The 20992-nt window shown below is 36.5% G+C and overlaps 1 protein-coding gene across 1 annotated transcript in view; it reads right to left on the bottom strand.

Moving 5' to 3' along the window:
• Positions 1–3527: 3527 nt before the first annotated feature.
• ADCY1 (adenylate cyclase 1) overlaps positions 3528–20992 on the bottom strand; it is a 161003-nt gene continuing 143538 nt past the window's right edge. Inside the window, exons 13-20 of the mRNA XM_066190465.1 lie at positions 20106–20362; positions 19346–19472; positions 12507–12623; positions 11249–11395; positions 10765–10863; positions 6799–6913; positions 4829–4953; positions 3528–3991 (exon numbers count right to left, since the gene is read on the bottom strand). Coding sequence (XP_066046562.1) covers positions 3653–3991; positions 4829–4953; positions 6799–6913; positions 10765–10863; positions 11249–11395; positions 12507–12623; positions 19346–19472; positions 20106–20362 — 1326 coding nt within the window. The 3' untranslated portion in view covers positions 3528–3652. The remainder of the gene's footprint in view (positions 3992–4828; positions 4954–6798; positions 6914–10764; positions 10864–11248; positions 11396–12506; positions 12624–19345; positions 19473–20105; positions 20363–20992) is intronic.

Consider the following 20992-nt stretch of genomic DNA (forward strand, 5'->3'; position numbering starts at 1 on the left):
AATTACCAATAAAAATTTTGCTTACAGTCTTTATTTTGGCAGAAAATGTGCATTTATGAGGTTTTCAGAGGTATTACTTCCATGTATATTTCCCCTCTTTCTATGTATAAAACTTATTAAACATGTCAAAGAATGCAGAAGAGCTGAGAGATTAAATATGTCATTTAAAGCTGTCATGCAAAAGCTGAAATTAAACAAATGTGGACAGAACAGGGAAATAGGGAAAAACTATATGAATAAAGAGGGAAAGCATAAAGATAAGGGCACAGCTTCATTACATCATTATTTCAATGGGCACTTAGCATTCATTGTTGAAATGGCTGCTGAATCCTGCCTATCATTTTTACATTGTATTTGACTACTTTGTACCTTAGCTGAACTTTCTTAATAAATATTTACTGCTAAGTCGAGGACTACAAAGTAATATATAGTTTTCCCCATGGTAAAACCACCACCACCAACCATAATAAAAATATAAAAACACTAATGATAGGATAATGATGTTAATGATAATGAACTTAATGAGAGTGATGTTAACCTGGTTTATTGGAAGGTGTCCCTGCCTATGGACACATAGGGTTGGAACAAGATGATCTTTAAGGTTCATTCCAACCCAAAGCATTCTATAAATCTCTGACTTAAAGTCTGGAAACTAACTCTAAATATACCATCATTGATTCTGTAAGCTAGCACATACACACCAGCTTGCCTGCAGTACCAAAAAGCCATCCTAGTCCACTCAACCTTCTCTGAGAGGCAGAGACCTCCTCCAAAAGTGCAGAATGAGAAACTGATGATAGACTGTGCCTGTTTGGTCCTTTCCCTTCAACATGGAAAACATTCTTACAAAAGTCACATACCTCATTTGGCCGTTGGAAGAGGATCAGGCTTTAAAAATCTTGGGACCAATTCTAATTATCACTTCTTAATAATTTAAAATGTTAACATGAATAATTTTAATTTACCTTGTTACATGATCTTCCACTGACATTACCAGGCAGGAAATGGGTCTGGGAAGGAGAACAGTCACAAAAATATCAGCAGAGGGGCAATTCATTTGTGCTCACTGTCTGCTTTGTCAAAGATCAAAGAAGCAATAGCAAGATGCTTTTGCATGGGCCAATTGGGTGTGTCTGCTCGATGTGTTCACATACTACCAGATCTACTGCTAGGATCTGAAGATGCTTTTATTTTATTATTATCAGTGAAATTATACCAAATTCACTGAGTTCAAGAATTGTGTAGCATGGGATCTTTGAGAGTGGAACTGAGTGATTAATGCTATTGCACATGATGCTTTCCAACTAGGTTAAATATTTAACTTACTCGTGTGATGATTTAGTTCTCATAAGCCTGTTAGAGAACAAAACTATGCACTATGCTTTACATGAATACCACCCATTCAGTGTAGTTATGTAAATATTTGTTCTTTTAAATCTGTATTCTCTACATGTATATTTTTAAAATTATTTGAATGTCTCAAAACCAGGAATAAATTATTCCAGAAGAATATCTGTGAACTGGGTAGCTCTTAGGGAGATAAAGAAATGCAGTGACTTTCTTCAGCTTAGTCAGGGTGTGTATTACCTGTACAGTACAATTAGGAAACAGTTCTCAGGTATTTATAGTCACTTTAATCATAAGACTAACTTTGCTAGCTTTGTAATGAAGCACCTTGCAGACAGGGTACATAAAATTAATTTAAAACTCTGCTGAAAAACACTGGAGTCCCACAGTATCCTGATGTGGAGAACAGAAATTCCTGCAACATTTGTTAAACCATTTGCATCTACTGACATAGTGCTGTCATATACTTTTAACATAAAAATTACTGCTCCAAAGCAAAAGCTGATAAGAGGGGACTCCCTCAGAACCTTCTTTCCACTGAAATCTGTAACAAAGTAGGCCGACCAAAGGAAAGTGTGACACCTAGTACATGAAAATTTTCTATTGTAAAATCTGTACAGCTTTTGCATTCTGGAGTGGGATTTTTAGTTTTGTGGGTTGTTTTTGGTTTTTTGGGGTTTTTTGCCTTTTGTTGTTGTTGATGGTTTCTGATCTTGTTTTTGTTTTTGGGGGGTAGACTGTTCTGCTTGTTAAAAGGAAGTTTTGCTTGTTTTTAGACAATGTAAAGTTTTACTTTTCTTTTGCAAAGTAGCTGAGGTTAGTTAGCCTGTGAATCCCTATTAGGACAATATGGCACATGTCCATGGAGTACATGTCCCTCAGCAGGGTGACCTTCAACTGCTCCCCCCTTGACTATGGAGTTGTACTCCACATTTCACATCTGGATTATGGTTTCAGTATGAAACCATAAACAATATGATATGGGCAGCAGGAGAGAAAAAAAACAGCCACAATATATTCCTTTTTACACAGATTGAGAGCAGGCCTTGCTCTCCTGGCACATTTACCAGTGCTCCTCATTTGGCAAAGTTTGACTGTGCTTGTTTCTCAGAATTATAGCTTTCTATAATTGTACAGCTTTGAAAAGTGAGTCTGGATAGAATCAAAGTGTAATAAAACTGTGTGACATAAATTTAAAAATCAATTAAAATATAAAACTTTGTTGGCAAACATACAAATCTCACAAAACTAGCAACAGCATGTTTGTCACCAGTACTGGACTATTCTTTGAGCTGTTCAGAATGGTAAATCCTGGATTTGAGCCAGAGGACTTGTGCTATTTCTAAAGGCCTGAAATAATACCATCCTTCTGCTCCTCAGTAAAATCACCACTGTAAATACAGGAATGTTTCTATATTGCATAAGCATATTGCTGTGCTTGCAGGGTGGCTCCTCGATATTGCATGGTCAAATGACATACAAAAAGTCAGCAAATTCTATGCTCTACCACTCTCATATTTTTTTTAATGGAAAGAATATATATTGTTCTTTTGCCTAAACTTTAATCTCTGTGGTTTATTTACTGTATCTCCTAGTGTAATGGTTTGATTGAAAGTTTTTGGAAGTTTTTGGAGCATTCAAAGAGAACTTAAAAAAATATGTACGGTTCTGTAATTAGCTGAATCCAGTCTTCATTAATCTGCCACTGACAGCACAATAAACACTGTCTTCATTGCATTAATTCATGCACTGGGAGCACAGTTTCTCAAAGCCTTGCTGTAGCCCTGGAGAGTCTCCAGGCATCCCTCATTCCATGGTTAAATCCCACATTAGCAGCTTTGCTAATCCCAGGCCCAACAATTCTGGCCACAACAGAAAGAGAAATCTCTTTGCCATGTCAGGTGATGTGTAAATAAATACACATTTTTATGTTCATCTCTATAAATCTCTATTAAGTCTACACAGAACTGTTTGTATGTGCGCATATATAGATTAAAACATATATATACACACACATAAATAATTGCTTGCACATTTATCTAATTTTTTTCATTTACTGTTTAAAAATTCCAAGAAAATATTCCTCATTTCCAGAAAATCCCATTTTGACTTTTCATAACCGAATTGCTAGCCCTTATATGTTCCATCCCAAGAGTTCATTACACAGTCCCCATGTTCTCTTTGGTTGGGTTGTAGTGGTCCTTGGTTAATTACATGGCCTATGATCTCTGACTTCCTAGTAAAAATTCAGGCAACCATTGCTCTCCAAGTTCACGGCAAGTGGCACAACAAAATCTCCTTTGTTCTATGCCTCCTTCACAGCTGACACAGAAGGAAGATAATGCAGTGTTTGGTTTGTGTGAGTAGCAGATACTTGACCTGCTCCAACACCAGGTTTTACAGTAAAGCTAGCAACTGAGGACACTGATGGACAGCTGGTGCCCAGTTTTGTTTGAATGTTTGCCCTCCCATAAGGGTACATTTTCCTCTCTAAGTTTAAAGATCGTGTTTGGGAATTATTTCCATCAGTTTTACCTTCCAGGAAATAGGTCAACATTTCACCTTTTCCCTTTACACTGACTTTACCCCTGCACACAAATTCATAACTGCATCTTTTTAATATCCGCTGAACTTCTTCTGTCACCTGAGGAAAAAAAACAAAAAAACAAACTCGTTACTTTTTTTCTGTTCATGTAATTGCCCACCCCTCTCCATTTTACTTCTCGGTCATGAATATGCATAAACAGAATGGATTAGCACCTACAGCTGCTCTCAGGGTCACTTAGAATTTTCTTTAGGAAGGAAAGGTCACTGATAAAACTGGAACCTGAGAAGCAGAATTTCTGGTCTTAAGTTAAATAAATACACAGACAGATTAAGCTCCATCCAACAGAAATATGTAACCAAATTGTAAGCTGTATCAGTTCCAGAGATGCTAATTTATTGCAGAAGACCTTTTGATCCCTGGAGATTAGACAGGTGTTTTGGATAAATGACTGCAAGTGTTCACTGAACTTTTGAGAGGAACACCATAGGTTCTAGTAGTAGAACAACAGTGTTCTCTGTCTGCATCACCTCTCCAATCCAAAGTATCCAAGCAATTTTTAGAGCGACATAAAATGTAGTAAGATGCAAATGAGCATATATCCTTTCCTTGAAGGTCTCATTTAGGCAAAATTTCTCCAGCACAAAGACTGGCAGTATTAGCATCCCCAGGCTTACCCCCAACTGTGTGCAATGAAGCAGAGAACTCTTGTTTCTTCTGACGGGAAATGATTTATTTGAGGATTTCATTGTCTTTAAGGAGGGAAGTGTATAAGATGGCAAACATCACTCACCTGTGATGGTGAGTCATCTGGAGAGTGTTGCCCCTTCCATAAGAACAAAGAGAGGCTGTGTTTTCTAAGTGTTCTTGAAAACATAAACACATATAAACCAGGAGGTATGTAAAGTTTGCAAAACTGTCTCAGAATGCACTCACCTGAATCTTTCCCTGCACTCCAGTACTATCCATCCGGCTAGCAACATTCACAGTGTTCCCCCAGATATCATACTGTGGTCTTCTGGCTCCAATGACTCCTGCCACTACCGGCCCAACATTAATACCTAAAATTAAACAATCAGTTTGGTTTTCACTACAGCGTATTATCCAAAGGAAACATGAATCCTGCAAAACAGATTTGACACCAGTGTCTTGACAACTTTTTTTTGTAGCAGAGTAATATATGTTAACATCATAAAGCTGAGTCATGGGAGGTTTAGGTTAGATGTCAGGAAATGGTTTTTCACCCTAAGAGGGACTGAGCACTGGAAAAAGCTCTCCAGGGAGATGGTTACAACAATAAGCTTGACAGAATTCAAGAAGCATTTGGACAATGCTCTCAGGCACATGGTGTGACTTTTGGGCTGCCCTGTGCAGGGCCAGGAGTTGGGCTTGTTAATCCTGATGGGTCCCTTACATATTCTATGATCCCTCAGCATATTCATGTTTCTATGATTATATTAATGCCAAGTGGACTTCTGCATTTGTAAAAGTTTTAGAAACACAACAGAGACATTCCTTGATATCTTATTGGAAATGTAGTATGATAGACAACATAAAAATTTGATTCTTCTATGGATTTTGTTTGTTTAAAGAAAACAAGAAAAGCAGTGCAGAGTTAGTTTCACCTAACTGAAAATGGGACAAACTGGTAAGGATCTTTAATAGTTTCCTATAACTTCCACTGCAGTTGCACATATAAAGCCTTTTAATAGAGGTTTTCCAAGTGGAACAGAAACGATGGTCTGGAATACACAAGGATTGGGGTAAGGGAAGTGTGTCAGGTTGGTTGTTAGTACCAGACAACTCAGATTCCCGAGACAGTGGAAGAAGAAAAAAGTATGTGAAAATGCCTCAAGCATATTTTTTTGGAAACTGCAAAGCTCAATTCTACATTTCTGACTGATTTAAATATCTTGTTTGCAAGATAAGAGGATGTTCCTTCTGAGTGCCCTGAAGAGCTGCAGATACTAAACCCTGCATGACATTCTGTGCAAGGGCTTTCCTAGGCAATTTATGCAGAAGAATGACGGTTAGATATTTGATCCTTTGTGAACCTGGAAAGACAAGTTTTAAGAGAGTTGAAAGATAATTTGAGGTTTATAATTATTAGGATGTACAGGAGGTCAAAGACATATAACTCTCCTATTGCTGCCTTTGATGACCTTGGTCTTTCTCAATCTTCCACTGCTAGCAGCCTCAGTTTTCCTGTTGTCCAGCTCATTCTCACAAGTCAGCCATGAAAATGTATAGAGAAAGAAGCTGGAGAAAACTAACACTGTTAGAATATGCAGTAAAATGAGAACAGCAGTAGAAGTACCATGAGTGAGGGGCAGGATACATGAAGAAAGGGAAGCAGGGAACTTGATTTCTAGGAAGGCTGAGAGAAATGAGTGGTAAGATATGTGATAACATGTAAAGGATTGCATGGAAAGGGTTGTGTTGTGCAGACAAGAGGATTTGGTTTGTTGGAGAAAACAGGACTGGTTAAGGTGATTTGGCATCTGTGGAGAAAAAGCTCCCATTGCACTTTTAATGCCAACAAAGATTTTGCAGATGCAACTTAACATAATACAGTAAGACACAACTTTCAGCAGCATAGCAAAACAAAGCAGTGTTAGCCACAAGACTGGCTACACTCATAACATTGCAGAAAATTAATGGTGCACTTTCCTTTTAGGGGTGCATAGATTAAGTAGACACACTGGAATTGGAGGGAATTACAATTCCTTAATACTAATGCATACCATCTAGACTGCTGATCTTTTACATGAATGTGACTCTCTCACTAGTAGAGAATTTTCAGTTTTATTCATGAGTGCAGGACAGGTAATTCTTTGCTGACAGCACAGGAAAAACCAACGAAAACAATCTTCTGCTTGTTTGATAATTGTAGAAACATGACTTACCAACACGTAGGACAAAATCATTGTAAGACTGATAGTTGATTTCATCAAGAACGTCAAACATCTCTATTGCAAAATCTGCCAGTGTACTCAGATGGGAATATATTGATTTTTTAGCCTAGAAACAAAATAGTGTTGCATATTAAATTTGTATGGTACTGAGATGCAGGTTAAATACTAAAGTGAAAAATAATGAGAAGTTCAAACAGATGCTTTAGGAAAAGAATTTAAGCAATTTTTCTGTTTGTGAAAGGAAACGTTTGGTGGTAGCTGCAGCACATGCTTTCTTTTTTTCCGCTATTTTTTTTCTTCTCTCTCTCCTTTTGATTTCTGGGAAGAATGGAAAGCAAAGTTCCCATGGTAAAGCGGTTCTGTTGCTAGAGAGCTGCTGATGTTTGTTTTGAGTGTGGCAGGGAATATAACCTGCTTTCTTACAAAACTACTTTGCCTGACGATTATTAATAACTATAGTTTCTGCCGTCTTCTCCCTCTGGGGCTTTTGCTAGCTCCCAGCTTCCATGGGGTGCATGATGTTCCCATTGACAAAATTCCTATTAGATTTAATCCTGTGAGGTGCAGAAAACCCCTAAGTTTTTCCTTTCCAGGCAAGTTGAAGGGAGCTGTTATCAAATGTATCTAAACGAACTAAGGGTTTTTGCCCAAAAGGGATCAAATGAATTGGTGAAGTATTAACTTGTAAATAAAAGCCCAAACATAAGAAAATAATTTTTCCAACCTCAGTCTAATTTAACTGTGCAAATAATTTTCAGAGGATTTTTTGGATTCCAAAACTTAGCAAACTTCTAGCATAATTCTCAAGATCATGAAAGAAATATTTGATACAAAGTAGTAAAAATCTAAGCAGCAGATTATTAGAATGTGGGAAAGCGAGGTTTGTATATTTGTTCTGTTACTCATGCTCTCTCCCCAACTAACCAACTTAGTTAAAGACAGGTTATTAGAATAAATTTTTGACTCAACTCAGTATGACTGTTCTTATACTCTGCTCTTATTTGCATAAGAAATATGAATTTTGGAACAAATTTGCAAAGTGAAAATGGGCTAAAGGTAGGATATGGTGAAAAAAATGCAGGGTCAGTGGCAGCTTTGGTAGGGTGTTACACAATAGGACTGTACAAGCCGGCATGAGATGAATGCTTGCTGAGTTTTTGCCATGATAGTGAGATTTTATAAATGCAGCACTAAACAGTGGCTGAAAAACCTGAGAAACAGGTTGCTATTTCCTTCATTCACCTCAATTTGAAAGGGTTGCTTCATGTGGCTAGGAAATTTACAAAAAAACTATGAAAGCAGTCCTTGTGCCAGTCCCAGTTTTTGGGAAGGATATTTTTATTTACCTGCCTGGATGCCTGGCATTCTGCTTCTTGCAATGTGAACTAGCTAGTTCTACTCTTATAAAAGAAGAGCAAGAATTAAGCTTAAAGAGCTGATGGATACATTTCCAACAGAGGAGGAAAAAATATTCAGTGTCTGGAGCAGTGCATAGTTTTATTTAATTTCTAATCTTCTTTATATTTCCTCTCTTCCATTACTTTGCTGTCTGATGAATGTTCTGTTTTCCTGTAATACCCTTCAGGGTTGCAGGAGAAAGGACTGGTGACAAATACTGAGTGCACTGCAGGTAACAGATCCCTCTAAATAGGATTAGAGCAAATTATCTTGAACCTGCACTAAAGAAAACCACAAAGTTAGGACCCTGGTGAAGTCAGGATCCTGGTGAAATAGAGATACAATGAATTTATGTTGTGCAAATATCTACAAAAGCTTAGTCTGTGTGCTGCCCTGTTGATATAACTGGCAAGCAATTATTTATTTAAACATCAGAGTAGTTACTGGAAAAACTGCTCAGAGCATCACAACAAAATCATTGCAATAGAGACAATGGGCATTTACAGTAGCCACTTGCTGAGTTAAGGTGCAGAAATGGGACTCCAGTACAATATGGGATTTTAATATTTGACTTCATCAGGGTACTGGGCTCTTAAGTGCATAAATATCCTCAGTTAAGAGCACAATTAACTTCATCCACTGCTTTCTGTTCGTGTCTAAATCCTAATAGGAAATTAGTGATTCACAATCAGAGGCTGTGTGAGATTTTCTATTGAACATGGGACACTCCTGGCAGAGGGCAGACCAGAGGCACTTGAGTGTCTTATGGTTCCCCATGGACACATATGACTCCATAGGACAGCCCAGGGACTGTGTGAAGCTTGTCTGGGCATGACAGGACAGCCAAGATTATCAGACTTCTAATATACAGGTGTATGCTGAAAAACTACTGGAAAACTGGCAAGAGGATGTAAGTAATTTCTTTTCATTTGCATCACATGAAGAGTAGGGAGAGATCACAGAAGAGCTGAAACCCTAAGTAAAAGTAAAAATTATTGTCTGTTTCATATGATTTTTTTTATTCTGGAATACAGAATTCTTAATAAATTCTATGTATATAGAAAAAAATGAAAATTTGCCCCAAGATTTCAAAGGAAGACAGAGTACTGTAAAAAGATCTGCTGCAGTGCTTTAAAATGCATTACTATCATAAGTTCAGAGCAGTATCTTCAGTACTAGACTAACTTATCTGACTCAACAACTATACTCAACAACTGTAAAATATAAGAGACAAACATGTTTAGGTTTTGAAACATATGCTGCCAAAGTTATCCAATAACACATTTGTTTTGAAGATTATAGTTCAAAGAGCATTTATGGCAGACACTAAAGTATGCCACTGCCTGTTTGCCTCAGATCACACACTGAAAAAAATTCTAAAGATCAGTGTTTTTGCCTGTCTCAGAACCCATGAGTCAACGAGTCAAACATTTTTAGGATAAGCAGACATTTAAAAATACTTTTTTTGATACAAAGGAAGGCATCAGGAAATACTTTTATAACCATTGATTTATATGTGGTCTTGTTTTTTATTTACTTGTTGCTAAAAAGTCCACAGGGCATCTTCTGGCCTTTTTTCCTTTTGCCTTCTAACTTAGTACTATTTTGCAATGCTAAACCATATGCACTAATGTATTCTACATATGTCTACAACATATATACATACATATCAGAAAAAGGGAGAAGTGTTTGAAAACTCCAGGCAGATGAAGTGAATGGATTGCTTTAATTTTCATTCTATTCTTATATGATTAATTTTATAGAATTTTAATGATTTAGTTTCATTAGTGTAATTACTAATGGGTATAGTACTCTGTATACTATACATTTAATGTAATTCCTACAGGGTTTTCTGACTTTCTAGATGCTGCTTGGAAATCTAGGAAATCTCTGTTCCAAGATAATAACTTAAGGCAAGAATAGCACTCAAGGGTAGTGATGATGATACAGAAGAACTGTGCCCCAGAGTTAGTGGGTTTGAAATGACTTTGACTTTTTTTTTATTTCTAAATAATTAAATCAGTAAATAAAGTGCTAATTGTAGAGACAAAGAAGAGCTGATCTGGAGGGAACAGGTACAGTGCAGCACTGTACCTAGTACAAAGTTCCTGTCCATTATGGGGGTTTGGAGAGGATGTTTATTTTAGTTTTAGGCTACATCCAGATTTCAATATTAAAAATATATATGTAAAAATTGCATTTTAATATTCTTCTGCTAGTTTTGCAGCAATTCATTACACCTAGAGTCTCCCTTTCCCTGCATCTTACAAGGCCATCTAAGATACCAGGTTTAAAACACTACCACTGATTTAGAGGCTTTTATATACCAATTTGCAAGGAATACAAAGCTGCAGACAATGAAATCACAAGTGAAGCCACACAAGCAATTGTGGCAGTTTTCCAGCTACAGCTGTTCTTTGATTTTCAGATTCAAAATGTTGTAAAGAAGTCATACAAGTTATCAATAATCTCACAGAATTAGTTGTGTTTCTGATGTTCCTCTGGAAATTGAAGGAAAATGGTTCCTTCACATAAGACTGTTACATAAAATCTTCTTACCTTAGTTCCTGAAGTAGGTACGAGTCCCACAGCTGCCATATATGTACTTCCAATTGTCTTGATCTTTTCAATATCCTTATAATATTCTTTGTCCATAAGCTTTGTTTAAAACATAAAACTGTTAAATATTACATAATATTTTAGACAAACAACCATAGTTATCAGACAATATGAGCAAGTTCATTAAACCATATCGTGTTTGCTAAGTTAAGGCTTGCCCACTTTGAGGTCATTGAAAAAAACTGCCATTAACTTCCATATTTGATATGCTTCCTGTATTAGAGAAATTTTAGGTCAGAGTCATATGCCTAAAGGTAGAAATTTAGCACTTTGGAGAAGCCCAGTGGACACCAATTATGATTAAATAGGAAGTTTACAGTCCTAATTTATGAAACAGTTCAAGATACAGTGATTTACTTCAGATGTCATTGATAGTTATTTGGTAGAACTGATATGGTCAAAAGACAAAGTGTTTAGACCTTACCTCATCAAAATCAGCAATAATTTCATTTAAAAGGCGTAAACATTCCACTCCCATATTATTGCCATCCAATTCTATGTAGAAATCATTGAAATTTGGGATGGAAGCAAACATCACTCCCACTTGTGAATATGACTGGTAATAAAGGTCCTGTAGTTCATAAGCAGATGTAATTTTTATTTTAAAACATTAATCTAAACTAAACATCATTATCACAACACTTATTTTACTGCTACGCAATAGCTAGGACAAAGGCCATCAGTTTCTCTAGAGGGAAAACCAGACTTCTTAAAATAATGTTGAAAGATGTCATCATTCAAGACCACAATAGAAAATAAACACCTAAGGTATTAAACCCATTTAAAACAATTTAGAGTTTTTTTCTGTTTAGACAGAAGCAGCAAGCCAAATTTGAAGAAAGTTTTAACAGTTATAGAACTTCTATTGTACAAGAAAAATAATTACATTTTCTCAATCTTGTTTAATAAGCAAAATAAGAGATGGACCAATTTTATCCTGCGGTACATAACTGGCCTCACTCCTTCAAGTCTTTCCATGTGTTGTGGATTTCTATATAATATAATGCTGTTCTGTATGGTAAGGTTTCTGCTTAAAAATTTGGAAGGCTCAAAGAAAGCAAAATCACTCTTCTGTGGTTCAAATACTTCAACCCAAACTCTCAAGAACAGAATTATCGACATTACGGCTACTTCAGTGCTAAAGGTTTTCAGATGACCAGAAGGACTCTCATAAGGCCTTCTTGAACCAATTTATTTAGTCAGGGCAGCTTTTTATGTAAATCTGTGCTTCCTTGAGTATGTACTATTCCCTGTTTTTAAATTTAAATAGATGGTTTTGGTAATGGTAGCATACTTTCCAGTACTAGAGTGGTTAATATTTAAGTGTCTGGCAGTTCATACACTTCACCATTCAGAACCAAACTGAGCTCATGCAATATTGTGATAAATTTCAATATCCTACACTGATTGGAAAAAAAAAAAAAGTGATAGACATACAGGTACCTGGTTACATTCATGTTGAATGAAAACCTTCCCTTATCCTGGATTTTATTAAAATTCTTCAGAGAAGGACCATACAGCAAAAGAAATAATTTCAAACTAATTCTTGAACACAAGTTTTTACAAAGCTATTTTTATATGAACAAAGTTTTTTCCAAGCCTTTCTTGCAAACATAGAGGTGGAAGGTGGCTCAAGCAACAGAGACTCATACAGTATGTATTTAAATTTTATCTTGGTTTACCATATTTCTTGGATTAGACATAAGAAAGTGCTGTGCAACATGGGCTGGCAACAGATTGAAAAGTATTCTTTTATTATCCAGCTTGACTCTCTCCATATCATCTCTCTCTTCTTCTGCCTGTTGGGATAGAGGAAAAGAAAAATCTTTCCAAGAAGCAAAAAATAAGCTGAGTCTATCAAATAGCTTCTATTAATTCATCCTTTGGAATGAAAATGAACAAAATGCAGAATAGCAATGCAGATTGAGAACAGTTCTCTTGTACCATGCTTCTACATTAGGCAAAATCCCTTTAAATCCTTAGTAATTCAAGCTAAAGTCTCTCAGCTGTTTTCAGGGTTTGATCAGCTAATTGTATTGGTATCTTATGTAGTTCTCTGTACTTTTAAATAGAAGCTTGATATGTTTACAGAGTAAACCAGAATAACCCCACTTAAATCACATTGGCCTTGGAGACCAATAACTTTCCAGGTACTTCAACACAGTGATAGCAGTATTTGATCCATCTTTCAGACAAGAGAAACCAGTGATAATCTCCGGCGTTTAAAGCAAACCTATGTGCTTAGCAGTAAAATTGAAACTGTCTTACCAGATTGACAGTAACTTCAACAGAGAAAAAGATTTCAAAATTGAGCATCCTTAAGAATAATGTACAATTAAAAAAATGATATAAAAACAGTTAACATTTCTAGAGATCATTTTAATTATGCTGGTGTTTGTCATGAAAATATATATAGTTCTTTCACAACAGAAATTCTGTTATTGATGTGAATGACAGCATTCAGAAAGAGCTAACACATCTGAGGTCCCTAGCCCAAGTTACTAGCATCTTATTACAAGTGCTTGACCCACAGAGTTAGTGTGAGTCACACACTAGGAAATTACTTTAAAAATCAGATCCCTTATTTGAAAAATATTGAATACCTAAGAATCTCATTTGAGACTTCTAGGTTTGCAAATTCCAGCCTAGTCCTTTGTAGATTAATCTGCAAAATTACTTCTCTGGAATTTGCTCCTTGTACTTAGAGTGACCTCTGACCTCACACTGATTTCAATTAGAAAACACTTGATCAGCATTGCATTCATCTCATAGAAATCACAGCTTTTCCTTTGTTCCTCAATCATACTCACAAATCTTTTACTGTGATCCCGATGCAATTTTCTTTATCTAATTACAGTCAGTAGAAGACTGGAAGGCCAAATTCTCAGGCATTGTTGAGAAACCCCAGTCACATAAATCATTGATGAACCTGTTCTAATTTTTCTTGGTGTCCCATTTATATCTGAAATTTGGTATCCTGATCTATTACAAAGTCCACATAATTTCTCAATATCCATTCCTATCTAAGTAGGAGAAAACCAGTCACCTCTTGCCTCTATACAGTCTAACAATATTATTTCATGGGTTTTTTTTCAGGAAGCTAAGTTTTATTTTCCATGACAAAACTTAGGAAACAACGTTTTTATTCAAGTTACACAGTCTGCTTTGTCAAGCAGTTTATTCTGTATTTTTAAATTTCTATACAAGTAGAAAGAATTCTGAAAGAGAACTGATTTTATAAAAATAAATTCTTCAAAAATTGTTGCCTTTTAAAATCAATTCTCAGCTCCTACTCTAATTTGGGTAATAAGAAACAGAACCTGTTCCAGAGGTGAAATATCAGTAAACTTTAAATAGCAATTAAGTTTTGCAAGAAATATACCTAAAGCTTTTATTCTAAGTATCTGTTCCCTGTTTGTGAGCTGTTTTCTTGACACTTCTTTCACTGTTTAAATTTCACATGCTCTTTTCTTAAAATATCCTTCCCCTATTTTGGTGGTATAACTCTGACTTACGGTTTTCTATAAGCATGTGAAATGGCCTCTGGCATTTAGTTTGACTGTTGGAATTTAAATGTTTTAATAGGAAAAATAAAAAGATTCTTCAGTTGAAAATCCAAACCAAGCTCGCAACTCCATTTTACATCACAATGGAACATGGAAAGTTTTATTCTGACAACAGCAAAGAGATTTGTGAACTGAATTTATGATCTTAATAAAATATCCATTCAGGTCTTCATTATCCATTCCTCTATTTTTTGAACAACAAATTTTTTTGTTATTTTCTTCCTAGGAATATTAAGGTTCTCAGTTAACCTACCAATACAATATGCGGCAGAATACCTTCCTAAAGAACAATAATCTTTTGAGTCAAGGTGTGGAGATTTCTGGACTAATCAAAGGAATGAACTAGGTGTAGGTAAGTGGAGTGAACAGTTTGATACATTGTATGGGAAGTGATGTTGCTCAATCACCGGCAGCTGCTGTTCATTTCTGATTTGGAAATGTGTGATCAAATTCCCCTGCCTTGCCCAATTGTGGACCAAACTGTTCATTTGGAAGAAATTACTGAAGATTCTCCAGTACATCAATCATTATGTATGAACCACAACAAAGGTTTCAGAGCAAAGAACACCCATGACTAAGAAGTAGAGAACTGGGCTCTTGAGTAAAGAGCTAATGGCTCAAATCAAACCATCAGAGTTGTGTCTGAGATGGTGGTAAAATCATCTAAGAGCAGGAAAAGGCATTAATGATGTCACCATTGCTAATGATAGAATGCAACATTTTCAACACACCTAACAAGTGTCTCTTCTTTTTTTGGATGCAAAACTGTTAACTACAATTTTGGTTCTGAGAGGTCTCAGTTACTAAAAATAAAATTGTGGGAAAAAGGCTTGAGGTAAAATTAAAGATAACAGTATAGAAAATATAGGGGGAAGTACGGTTGCTACTCCCTGAGTGGAACACAGTCAGCACCCCCAACTTTCCACACATAGTACAATCTAGAGGGGGCTGAATCGAGAGTGGAGTGGAGTGGAGTGGAGTGGAGTGGAGTGGAGTGGAGACACTGCAACCAGGCTCTGTTGAAACCCTTGCCGAAGAGGGTACTTGGTGGTACTTTTTAGTTGATAGGACACAGCAGCGGGAAGCAAAGGGAGATAAAGGAAGATGTCCTGCTGTTGAATCAGCAGCCATGGCAAAATTACCCTCCTTGGATTGACACATAGCCCTATCCCAAGATTATCTCAGATACTACACTGATATTACCATCCTCCGAGGCACGACCACCCCTTACTAAGATGTATGACTAATGTCACTCAGGCTTTGCATAAATGTAAAGAAGAATTAAGAAAGGGGAGAAAATTCCATCATAACTTCTGGGATTAGCTGGTAGGCTGAACATCTCTTCTCCCCCATATGGGCACCTATGGGCTAAAAAGTGTACTCTATGCATGCTGAATGATTAGCTAGCTCTCACTGGGGATTAGAGCTTGTCTGTACATTGCTTTGAATACATTTTTGTGGTCAGATACTATCACCAGCAATCCTAAAACCTTAACTTCCTACTATTATTTTTTTATTTATAGTTTGTTATCTACAAACTGTTAATGTGGGTTCTTCAAGGGCGCTACCAGTCAATGGCAGTAGGTAAAGGTGTGGAGACCCAGAAGGAAGTCTCTCTTTTTGCATGTGACCCTGAACAAATCGGTTGAACTGCACTCTGATCTAGCAGACTACTCTGTGAAAGGTCCCCATAGCTGGAGGTGCTGGCAGACTGTTTGGGCACAAGGATCTCAGCTTTCCTGAGTCACGGTCAGACTAATCAAACACTAAGGGTTTGAGAAAATGGTCATTTTCACATGAGAAACACCCTAACATCATGGAAAGCCCTTGAATAATACCATAGCAATTCTGTGATTCCGTGATTCATGGTAATGATAGCAAACCCAAAATAGGGGCAAATTATGCAAACAGCAGAACAAGGGGAGTGCTCTTACTTTTTTGTCTCCTGACCTATTTGAGGCCAAGCACCTCCTAGCCAACAGAGAGAAAGGAGTGCACTCTCTCCATGTGTTCTGGGAGAAATTTGCACTGACAATGCCCATGGTGGGCAAAGCTTTTATTCATTCGAGAACATTTTTACCGGATTAGCCTAACAATGAATGCTACTAAAGTATGCAAACAGATTTCTTGAAGCTTCCAGAATAGCTCTTGAGTCTGAAATTCCCCCAGATATAAGCCAGCAATTGAGAAGCCTCTTAAAATGGCTAGCTAAACCATGTTGGAATATTTTCACACAGCAGGGACTGGCTGCTGGGATATGTGAATCTAACTTTAGCATTTGGTTCATTCAATTCAGTGTTTGCACAAAGAATCAGCACACTCAGTTTGGAAACAGAAAATCTCCACAGGTCCTGGGCACTAGGTCAATGGTATTTCTGAAACTTCTGTTACCAGAAATATAACCCAGTTAAGCCAAAATGGTTTAACGGTAAATAGTACTATGGCTGTAGAGAAACATGACCAAGACTGCTTTTAGCCTTACAGAGGGCTCCTGCACTCCAGCAGCTTGAGAAAACTGGGTCTTACTTGTCTCCTCTTAAAGGCTGTTAAACAATTAATAGCCTGGAGTTTGCTAATTCAAAGGCAGCTTTAGACAGCTTTAACATATAAATATTTCCAATAAACAGTGTTCCCTGAGCCTTTAGTACTCAGATATTTGCTAAGCCGTAGAACCTAGAAAGTTCAAAGACTATGTTTTGGATTATTTTTTCTTTTTTTTTGCTTATCCATTTGAATGTATAAGCACAACAACCACTTCTGCAACATCCATCATGGACAGTACTCCTGGTTGTTATGTTAATTAGTCCTTGGACTCAATATTATTTACAACCAATACACAGAGTGGAAAGCAGAACAGCATTTCTTTCAGCGTTATCCACGTTACCATATGTTATCCAGGTCTTCCACCTGGAACTGAGATGAAAGGTATATGCCCAGTTAATCTAAGAGGCCAAAAACATAATCATTGAAATTGTAATAATTTGAAATCAGCATACTGGTTTCAAAGAATGGTAGTTATGTTGATCCCTAAATTCTGAATTTTCTTCCTAAACTGATTTTTTTCCTTTCTCATTATTATCACACAAACCTCACACACAAGGTGGCGCCACATACGTCTCTGATTTGCAAGTGAAAAGATCTGAAAATGGCATTTGATCTTCTCAGATGAAAAGCACTTTCTGAAATGGTACCTGAAAATGCTGGTGGACAATACAGAAATTTCACGTCTTATCTCCCTCTACTGTCCCTTGGAGAAAGTACACAATGTTTTTAACAATTGTGATGATGACTAGGTATTTTTATATAACCTGTCTCCAGGAAAACAGATAAAGTTCATATTTCTTTCTCTACCACTGTACAAGTCCAGTTCTCATCTTTCATTAGACAAGTATGCCATACTCCTCTACTTATTTTTTTAAGCTGATTAATTGCTAATTAAAAGCTAACTTAAAACTAAGAATCTTTAATTAGTATTTCCATTAGGGATGCACGACTTGCCATGCAAGTCGCAATAGCTGGAATGATGAAAAGTGTTTAAGATTCTGGAACTCACTCTTGGTCCATTAAAAGGTCACAGGAGAGCAAAACTGGTACATTATTCTACTACTACTCAGTTTCAGGGCTAGGAATAACATACAGAAGGTTTTGTATTCATGAGTCATATGCACTCACATAGTTCCATAGTGTGCCAATCCATATAAAATTAGTGACTATCCAGCAAGGCAGGTTCTGCACTGAATTTCAAAATCAGGTGATTTTTTTTTTTTTGTATTTGGCACCACAGCAAAGAGAAACTAGTATCAGTTTATCCAAAACAAGCTTCTGAGGCTGACAGGCACAGCAGTTATCAATACTGGTCATAGGACAAAAATGAAATTAAATGAACATACTCAGTTGAATTGTACAGAGTTCATGGAAATTATAGAACAAGATAATCTTAAAGCATAAAAGAGGGGAACAGAGTCTTGGACATCAAAGCAAACAAGAAATCCTCATACAGCCTAACTGCTAGATAAAAAAAAATTTCAAGCAGAAGATAATAGAACTAAGTCATAACTGATTTCTCCATTTTATGTAATACAGTGGAGCCAAGGATGTGCTCCAATCAACCAGTACCCATGTGTTCCAGTTTTTATGTTATGTGTCAAAGCATGAGATATGATGATTTAAAAGGCCCTCTTGACAAAATATTTCAAAGGGTGCAGGTGAGAAAAGAATATGACCTCTGTCAACTACAGGTGTGTAAGCTTTACTGTAAGGATAGCTTCGAAATTCCACCAAATAAACTTATATATTCAACTTTCTCCTTCCCCTGGGGGCCAGTGTAAAACACTTTGGAGGTGGTAATTAGACTGCTGAGAGGTGTGACAGGAGGTAGACATATCCTGATGCCCGTGTCAGGGTTAATATAATTTCTATAGGTTTTTTGCTGTCTGATAGTTAGGAAATATATTTTCAAAAAAGGTCCCTGCACTTGGTATCTAAATAAATTTCTGATCTTTCTCTGGGAGAGAGTTCCATAGTTTCTTTGTATAATATAGATTTAAATATTTCCTTTTATCAGTTTTATTTGCTTCTTTTCACTTTACCTGAATATTGATTTATTTTCATTCATTTTTGTAATATAAAATTAAAAACCCAATTGATTTAATTTTTTAATCTCAAATTTATCTTAACAGTTTATTCCTAATGCATTTTAGATATAAACATATTATTTAATCAATGGTATACTGGAGCAACTGCAAAAGAACAAAAAATCACTTCTTTAGGAAAAATGAATTTTATAGGTCTATGGGAAGAAAGTTGTAAAACTATCTTTCTCTGTGAATCCCAAGAGAAATGAAAAAGTTTGAGTGCCTGAGTCCAAGTAATTTGTCCTGAAAGTATTTGAAAACCAAATCAAAAAGTCAGACATAATTTTGTGTGCATGGATACTATAAAGTCCTGTGATTTACCTGAACTGCCCAGAGGTAGTCCAGACGCAGTTTCAAGTCCACCTGTCTTGAATGCAGTGCTAAAGCACAAGAAAATAACAAAATAGCTAGTATTGGTTCATAGCCACGCATATAAAAGGAGCCGCCCCTTAAAAATAAGAAGAAAATAAATGTGTTATTCCAGGTCTAGTACCTAACTGCACATTTTTAATACCAGATTCTTAGTTTAGAACACATGGGTACCTCCTAATCACTAGCTTTTTCTGAAGAGGCTAACCCTGGCAGGGAGATGGGTGATAGCACATCTGATCACTGCATCATACCATCATGCAACTTCTTGAAGATTTTTAGATGCCATGCATTATTGTAATGTGTGTGCATGTTTTTAATTAGGAAATATAAAAACATTGGAAAGCTCAAAAACTTAATTGAAATCAGGATTGGTTGAGGTCTGCTGAAATATGGCAGTTAAGCTTTTAACTGTGTTTTTCTATTCCATACGATAGTTAGACTGCAGTGTGTTCAACTGGGATATGTTAGCACAAAACTACAGAACAGTGGGGCAACAGTTGCCAGCCTCCAAGTGCTGATCACCTGTTGATGGATGCTACTAGATTGATCCTACAGTTGCTAGGGAGACGATGACTGATGTATTTCTTATGCTCTACTGAGTCTACAGTCCTAGGCAGCACTGAGCACTAGAGGACAATTCAGAAATAAGTAGTCAATGTGTGACTATGAATAGTGAATCACCGATTGTTTAATTTTGCAAGATACCTACCCCACTGCTTTTCTGTAATCACTGAGTTCCAGAATAACTATGTACAAAATTGTAACAAAAAGCAGGAGAATCATTTTTGGCAAGGAAGATACACGTAGAAATACTGCCAAGGTGAGAGTCCCCACTACACAGGAAAGGAAAGCATAGTGGGCTGTGTCGCATGGAAGTTCATTCATTGTTTTATTTGTTCCACCAGGAGAAATTATAACTATTGAGCTGCTGGAATTGGTATTCCAAACCCAAGGCATGCAGCCAACCTAGAAAAGACCGGAGAGGTGAGAAGGGGAGAAAGTTAAATAGGAAATAAACAGAAATGTAGTTGCTATGGAGGCTGACTGTAGTTCATTTCTAATTGTAAAAAATATGGCTGTGGATTTCCCACTCAGCTCAATTCTGTATTAGAATCTCCTTTTCCTGCAATGCTCCACTGAGTTTTAGGGGAGAGAAACAATTTGGTAATTATATGTCAATAAGGGCAACCAATTGAAGTGTGGGCTTAGTTGAATAGTTTCCCTCTCAGTGCTCGAACCTAAGAGATCCTTAAGCCAGGATATTCCTGCAAAATTAAGAAACTTCAGTTAACATTCTATGTGGCCATACAGGTGAAAAAGATTCTTGTACAGAGCACAGAAATACATGTTTGTTTTATTGACTATGTAAATCATATTAACTTCAATTTCTTAAATACAAAGTAAAACATATTTTAATTGAGTGGCAAACTAAATGTAATATTTTTTTCCATCTCACAGCTACTTTTGCTCTCACAAATGTTTCAAATACAAGGACTTTAATTACCCCAGTCATTTCAGTTATTCAAGGACTTCCATTTTCTTCTTACACTGGGAAATAAAAGTTTTTTAGTATATTTCTTATGGGAAATTTGGGGA

This window comes from Chamaea fasciata, unplaced genomic scaffold (assembly GCF_029207755.1).
Source record: "Chamaea fasciata isolate MVZ Bird 193981 ecotype frontalis unplaced genomic scaffold, bChaFas1.0.hap1 SCAF_1, whole genome shotgun sequence".
Classification (NCBI taxonomy): Eukaryota; Metazoa; Chordata; class Aves; order Passeriformes; family Sylviidae; genus Chamaea; species Chamaea fasciata.